The following is an 8,399-nucleotide window of genomic DNA, read 5'->3' on the forward strand; positions in this document are numbered from 1 at the left end:
GGTACTGATGGACAGCCCTACGCTCTGTTGCTGCATATCAACACTGGCAATGCCGATCCTACCATGGAGGCTGTTTTCAGACCTCTGCCCCGCTGAGACTATATTCAGCCTGTATAAGGATTGTTTCCTCATGCCCAGATACACTCGTGCCCGACACTTCGTCACCTGGTAGAGCTCTATGATAGTTGGTGAATGATCACTCCCCGTCTGGCACATTCCCTCCTTCTTGCTTCCAGGGGTGTGATGGTGAATATATGTTTCCAAATTTATAGCGGGAGACATTTATTTTTTAGTTTATGGTTTCTTTTGAAGCTCATGCTGCCACCTCAAAGTGCCTATGGGAAGGGAGGCAGGGAACACGTGGTGCATTTTTCAATTTGAAGACACCCATACCACAACGTGACTCATTATGTGACACCTGCAACCTTGACCGTCTTTTTAGGTGAAAAACTTTAATGTCAGACTCTGAGAGACAAAGGTCATGTTTGACCAGCCAGGCAGTGAAGAGTGTAGGAGGGATGGACTATCTTGGAAGCCAATGGTGAGTATTTATTCCCTAGCCCGGAGACTGCGGTTCGTAGGTGTAGTGGATCAGGTAGTTCTGAAGACTCCCGGGGAGCAAAACAGTTCCAGAAATTATTTTCATGTACACGAACTGAGCCACTAATGAATCTTTGGAGCCTTGATATCCAGATTGTCAGTAGTTTAATCAGTGTCGTAGATTTAATTACTCTTGTTTGTTGGAAGGGTGAGAAGACTGTAGCTCACAATTGTAGACTGTAGCTTCAAATGTGATTTTTCAGTGATCTAAAGTCAATAGATTGTGGACTGTTGTCACAGGTGTAATGAAGGTCCCTGCAGCCTGTGTGGAGCCGTCTATCAGAACACCACTGACTAGTGAATGCCCTGCTAAATGACATTGTACTGGCTTGTCACCACATTTTGCATGGTGATCCCAAGATTTGTCTTACACCACTGGCTTGTGAGATATGGTTGTAATGTCTTAAGGCACATCTGAATTGAACTGCCTGGGATTTTAATGCCCGTTCCTCAGTCACCTCCTTGCGCTAAATCAAGGATGTTAAGGCAGAATCCGGAGGTAAAGTGGGAGAAAGACGCACACACTCCCGCACCCTGGTGTTAGGAAAACTCTGAATGAACTATACGGGCAGTGTCTCAATGCCAAACTATGACCACCGAGATCTATACCTATTGGTACTAGAACACAAGGTACTAAAAGATGTAACACAGTAAGATAGAAGTAAGACTTAAAAGTAACGAGGCTCGGGTCTTACTTGGTTCAAGCAAAGGGGTTTCTGAAACTAGCTCATGGCGTACCGCAGTCTCACTCAAGAGCTGAAGATGAGATGTAAATGCCGCACCTGAAGAGAGGATCCCCAGACAAGGGAACAAATTGACAAGAGAGTAACAAAGCAGGTAAACATTCATAGCAGATGGGGGCGCTCGACAGCCTGACTGCATAATGGCAGTAGCGTAGCGAGGGTCCACTGGTCGGTAGATGAAATCTGTTAATTATCCTCCCAAATCAGGGAATCCTATCCTTTTTCACGGGTGCCGCATTCCCTGATAACCCGCTGACACAATTGAGCCCTCTGTCTTGGGGCTGTGGGACTGAGCGGTCGAATTACCCCTCTGACACTAGTAGGGCATGCCTGAGTGCATCGCGGAACTGGGGATTGGTGCTGTCTGGAGCCAAGCCTGACTGGATTCTCTACCCTGGGCGGCCCATAACTCACCAGTGCTGATGCTGGAGTGGAGTTGGGCCTGCTCGTGCCCTGCTACTGGGGCTTGCTGGAGTGTGGCAGGGCCTGTCGAAAGATAGATTGCTCCATCAGGGGTCAGGTGTGGTGGGAGCCCCCAGCTTCTTGTGCACATGATTACTCAACCATCTCTAGATGGGCTATTTCAGACATCTGCAACTGTGGCCGGCTTCTCTGCACCAAAGCTGGCAGTCGGGTTTGTTCATGCCCCTGATAATTACAGGGGTGATGTGGGATCCTATCTGCTGCCTTTTGGCCGTCCTTGACCTTAGTTCAATCGCTGCCAGTGCTAGGACACTGACTTTGCTACGTGCAACCTGGTTCACACAGTGGGGAAGAGTGACAAAAAAACAGACCAAGCTGTCTTTCGAGTCTCAGCACCTCACGTGCACACTAGTTTTGGAGTTTAGAGCTCGCAGTCAGGTCCCCTCAGACAGCTATTCAACCCCTGAGATGCTGGATATCAAATGCATGTGTCAGGACCTCAAATACAACCTGAAGGCCATTGATTCAAACATTGACCTATTTGGGGACAGGTTTGACCACCTAAAGGAAAAGGTGGATAGAGATGAGTAGCGCATTGACCAATTGGAGCGCCACACATCAGATGCAGAAGATGCACACTCAACGGCCAGGGAATGACTTCTTTACATAGAAAAGGTCCCGGTTATTATCAAGAGCAAGAATGAGGACCTCGAGGCACACTCCAGCTGGAATAACCGGTACGCACTGGTGTCCCTGAATCCATGGCAATGAATAGGATGAAACCATATTTTGAGACTATGCTACAAGCACTTTTTAAGACGATCTCTCAACGGTGTTAATTGTGGAACTAGTGCACTGGTCTCTTGCTCTTCGCCTGCCTCCGGGGGCTCCGTCACGCCCAATAGTCGCAAAGCTATTAAATTACGGAGACAGACACTGTGCTTCGACTCTTCAGGGAATGACAGCCTCTTCAGTACCAGGGGACCACCATCTCCTTTTTCCTGGACTTCACCCTGGTGGTGAAGGCCGTACAGTGGGAATTCCTGCCAGTCAAACATTCACATTTATTAGAGAAAGGAGAGCAACATATTCAGTGATCTACCTGACAAATCTTTGCATCCTTCATAATGGCAAGTCTTACCATCTCACGGATCCCAAGTCCACCAACAGATTCACCCATACCTTGGAGCCACCTGTTGCCAAGCCAGAGCTAGGAGACTCTTGGCTGCAGCTGCCTACGTGACAATGAATAGCTGGTGCTCGCTGACACTTGCTACTCCTCGTGTTGGCTGGACATCACTTTGAGCCTTGGCAGCAGGCCCCTGACGACCCCTATCCGCTGGGGTTGACTTACGGTGCTGCCAACACCTACAGTAATATGACTGCCCGCACCCTCCCTTGGTGCTGAGAGGCCTGGGCCCGTAACTTCCCCATATGTCCCTTTGTATACGCCTCTCCTGGCCACCCTGCCACCGACTGGCTGGGGAGCATGCGGAGTACTCTTCCTACCCTCTGGGGTTGATTCTCTACACTGTTTTAGTTTCTGGGTTTACACTGTCGAATGGGGGGGGGGGGTGATGTCGAGATTCTGCTCAATAGGGGAGCTGAAGTGGTGGGCGATGGGGAACTGGTTGGTTGGTTGATCAATGTTTTTTGTGCTGACTGTCCTTTACTGTTCTTGTCACTCAGTCCTCCATTGCTCTTGTCACTCATGCTTTCTATGCGACCCATATCGCTTACAACACTTCACCTCTGGGGATCCTTGATGTCTTCAATCAAGTGAATAACTTAGAATATTCGGGGGCTGAACGATCAGAGCAAAATCCGACTGGGATTGGCTTACTCAAAGACACCAAATTGACATTAGCTTTCTGCAGGAACTGCACCAAATTGAATGAAGCCTGCCCCTCATCCATGCGAGGTGGATTGCCGAATCTCATATCTCTTACTGTACAAATTATGCAGGCAATGTGGCTATCCTTATCCGCAAAAGTTTATCATGGCACACACACATGTACTGTGCAATGTACAGAGTAGGTTTGCTGTCCTGGCGTGCTTGCTGCAAGGGCATCCTTTGATCCTAACCTCTATTTACGGCCCAAATGTTGAAGGCCACCTAGTTTTCTCTGAGGTCTGGCGACCATGGGACCGGGTACAATGGTATGGCAGGGGGACTTCAATGTGGTCATTAATGCACATGCGAACAGGTCAAGTGACACCCATTGCCCGCAACCGGGGGCCTTTGCATAATTGCACACACTTATTTCCGACAATGAGCTAACAGATATATGGCGATTTCAACATGCAGATAGTACAAAGGGAACATGTATCGCGATTACTCATAACACCTGGTCCAGAGTAGACTACTGGTTGGTCACCTCAGATGTGGTCACCTGGACCACTAACAGTACATACCTCTCCAGGGCGCTGTCCGATCATGCCCCTGCACCGTTGAAGTTGAACCCCCCCCCAGATCTCTCCTCAAGAGAATTTTCCTGGAGACTAATCCCCAATGCGCCCAGAGACAAGGCTTTTAGGGCTGAAATCCATACAGCCATTCTTGAATACTTGGAGCGTGTACCTTCAGTAGACTCGCCCTCTACACTTTGGGAAGCGTTAAAGGTGGTGAATTAGGGGCGGCGTGCATAGCTAAACAGGCTGGAGTGCTCCAGCCGCTGTGCAGGGATCTATTTCGAATTGAGGCGGACATATGTGCATTGGAACTCCAATGCTTTGCCACTAACAGTACGGCTACGCTTTCGTCCCTAAGGGGTAAGCTTACAGAATATGACAAGGCAGCACTCAGGAGATGCTTTACTTTAGGAGAGAAACGGTTGCTTGGTGATATGAGGAGGAGGACAGGGCTGGTAAGACGCCCGCCAGATCATTGCGCAAACCATGGGCTGAGGAACACATACTGGACCTGAAGGATGACCAGTAGATTGTGCATGTGAGCTATACGGTGCTCCTTGACCACATTCTACTGTGACCTGCATTGAACTAATAAATTAATGTATTTTATATATCTTTAGCTCGAGTGTACATGTTTATACTACTGTTGAGCAAGTTATACTGATATAACGATGTGGAGTTGGCAGATTTAATTGTCTTTGCAGTTCTTCTCCCCTCATCCTGCAACTCCTTCCTTAGCTTTTTAGGGGCCCTTTTATGTTTAGACTAGTTTATGGTAACCAGTGCCGGCACAATCTTACGCTTATTCGCACACTTAACCAGTCACTCAAAACTTAGACTTTTTCCTAAACCAGATCCTGAATCGTTCTCTTACCATTACCCAACCGTTAGCCTAACCTGATCCGTTACCTCAACACTAACCTAAACCCTCTGCTTCACCTTAAATAACATTTTTTATTTAAACCTAAGTTTCTTCCTCACACTGACTTTAACCAGTAGCCTAGTAGTAACCAGTCCCTTTATTATTTTTAAAACACCAAACCGTCCATTAAAATAGTGCATTTTTTGTTATTGCTATTTCATTGCTACTTTTCCCTTTATTCTTTAATAGATAAAAATGTATATCCAATTTTCTTTTTTTAATGTTAAAATATTTATTTATGAAGTTGTATTTATTTTCCACGATATTTCTGTTACTCATCTATATCTGGACCGATGCCAGTTAAGATAAAAGAGTAAAACGTCTCTTTAACTGAGGTAGTTGATGTATTTCTTCTCTCTAACCCACAGATCCGACCTGTCATCGATGAAGTTTTTCCTTTCTCTGAGGTCCCGAAGGCTTTCTTGAAGGTGCAAAAAGGGCATGCACGTGGAAAAACAGTAATCAAAGTTGTTGAAGACTCAAAATAAATCTACATGTTTGTACTTGTACTATCATCTGAAACCATACAGCCTGTACAGTTTGTATCAATAAATATTTCTTCTAGACTTTCTTCCAAATAGTGTTTTTTTTTAAATAAAATCATAGTTATGGATGGAGAGTTGCATTAATAAATAATTGATTCTATCAATGGAAAGATTAAAGCTTTAGTACTCAATCAACAATAATAGAGTAACTAATTATTGGAAATGCAACTTAATTTGGTTTTGTGTCATTCTTCCATTAATTTATACAACAGTCCCCCAAATAATTGTCTTCTATACTTTGGAACATACAAATATAGTTTAGGGATACAGTTAAAAACATCGAGAAATACTCTAGATCATGCAGCTACTGCAAATCTAACATAATTATTTATGCATGATATACATTAAATCCATCACATATAGATTCCTATTACATGAAAAAAACAGTGCTTCTATAACCTGTTTGAAGTAGGTCTGTGTTAACTTATGTCCGTTGTCCGCAGTACATCCCAACATATTAGTGCAAGGACATTGTGAGATAAACCAGCAGTTTTAGTCACGCCTTGTCATCTTTCTATAATTGTGATAATATTTAGTTACTCTTTAGAAAGGTTGAGAAGTTTTGGCCAACTAATTCGCCCATGGAGAGTTTGGAACAGTAGCTGGCCAGAGGCAAGGCCTTTCTGCCAACCCCATTGCCCATGCCAAACGCCATGCACTGCGGTTGTTGGCGACCTACAGAGAGTTGAATGTAGAGGCTGGCTGAAGGCCAACCCCACTGCACATGGCCAAGTGTTGGGAGCAGGGCTTAGACAGAGTCCAGAAACTGTTGACAAATCCTGCTACATACGGTGCAGGGCCATTCACTGTGGGTATTGCCTGCATGTGGAGGATTGTGAACAGGATTTGAATGGAGGCCTGGCCCTATATCCACCTGCACGGAGAAATCTGCTGCGAGTTTTGCCGGCCGCAATGAGTAGGGTGCTGGGACTGGCTAGATTGGCCACCTTTCGGAGGCTGGGGCAGGTCAAGGAGGACTAGTCTGCTGGCCAACCCCACTGCACATGGTCTTCAGCTGTGTGCAGCGAGGATTGGATGCACGCATACAGTTGGGCACAGGGTTAGACTGGAGCCAGGCCCTGTGTTCAAACACCCCCCTATGCCCAGCTGAAGATCATGTCCAGCTAGGGATGGCTACCCACGTAGAGTTGGGCACTGGGACCTCTTGAATTTCGTATATGATCTAAAAAAAACAGAATTCGCTGAAAACAACAAAGGTTGAAGTGAGTTATGGTTACATTTGGTTATAAGACTTCAATGTATTTTTTTTTAAAACAGACAAATTCGCGTAAAAAAGACAGTGCAGTTATGGTTCCAAATTAAAGCCAAAAAACGTTGAAACACAACTTTTTGTTAGGAACACAATCCATAACTTGCACAACAGTATTGAAAACCATAACTCACACATCAAATGCAATGCTTATGACTTCACAATATTTATACCAATAATTACCAACAACTAAATATGAAATGTAATTGAATAACAGTACTTAATCACACCAATTAATGATAGCATATTGATGGTTGCCTCTATCAACGTGGTAAGAATAATGTGATATGTAATCTCATCTTTAACATGAGTCACAACATTTCTAATTGCATCAGTTTTACTAAGTATGAAGTGTACATTTATATGTGCGTAGCATGTGTTGCTGTATGTCAGGGGTCTCCAACCTTTTCCGTAATAAGAGCTACTTATGTCTAATTAAAATCCTCCTGAGCTACTAATATTATTAGTGATGTAATAGTAACCACATAAGACAAGGTTACATTAGTGGCCACCATATGTAAGATTTCCAGCCGTGATCACTTCAGTGCATCAGACATAGTTGCCAGCAATAACGTAAAAAACAGCCAATGTGCAATCCGCTACATGGGTAATACATATCAGCCGTAGCTGCAATGTCACTAGCACCAAGTTAATATTATTAGTAATAAGGGCTCCCCAACACCGTTTGATTTGTATCACTCAAATAATCTGCTTTGAATATATATTGGAAATGTAACAGTTTTTCTCAAAACATCAACTTATGAGTTCTAAAAATACAATTTTTTCAGTTTTAGTATACATATATTAATTGAACCAAACAAAAACTTTTAATGTAGTTCATTGGGATGCACACAGGAGAACTACTTACAGGTAGCTGGAGAGCTACCAGTAGCTCACAAGCTACTGGTTGGAGAAGCCTGGTGTAGATACACATGCTCTGCATATTCCTCTATTGTTGGGCTTGGACATTTGCAAGTTGATTTTCTTCGATGATGTCTTTTGAGTCACAAGGTAAATAGTGACTTCTTTCTTGTCTGCAAATGTGCATAGCCACTGACTCCATGTTAGATTGTGTTTTTCCGCCTTCAGGTTCGTACGTGCAGGGCTGAGGATCCAAGTTAGACATGTTTCTTGCCTTCTGTTTGGGCCCAACTGTTCTATTCCCTGATTCCAATATTTGGAAAACAGCCTCTATCGCCTACAACCATTATCTTCTGGATACTGCCCTGCATCCACTATGTGCAACACAGGCCATAGGGTCTCACTGGGGCCTCGTGTGCTTGCCTCGATTACATTCATCAACTTTTTCGGCAGAAAATATACACAGGGTGCTGGAACAGACGACCTTTCAAAACTGTCCTCAGTGTCACGCGAAGTTCCCCTGAACCAACCCACATCGGGTATGTAACCTTTGTCTGCAGGAGTGTGGAATTTATTAAAATATCTACTTGTACATGGGGCAGGTTGCTTCATAAATCTACTTG

General features: G+C 44.6%; 1 protein-coding gene across 1 annotated transcript in view; it reads left to right on the forward strand.

The window, feature by feature from the left end:
- Positions 1 to 5,666, forward strand: part of RTN4IP1 (reticulon 4 interacting protein 1) — a 226,823-nt gene extending 221,157 nt beyond the window's left edge. Inside the window, exon 10 of the mRNA XM_078648428.1 lies at positions 5,469 to 5,666. Within this exon, the coding sequence (XP_078504554.1) occupies positions 5,469 to 5,588 (120 nt within the window). The 3' untranslated portion in view covers positions 5,589 to 5,666. The remainder of the gene's footprint in view (positions 1 to 5,468) is intronic.
- Positions 5,667 to 8,399: the final 2,733 nt, after the last annotated feature.

This window comes from Lissotriton helveticus, chromosome 6, assembly GCF_964261635.1.
Source record: "Lissotriton helveticus chromosome 6, aLisHel1.1, whole genome shotgun sequence".
Taxonomy (NCBI): Eukaryota; Metazoa; Chordata; class Amphibia; order Caudata; family Salamandridae; genus Lissotriton; species Lissotriton helveticus.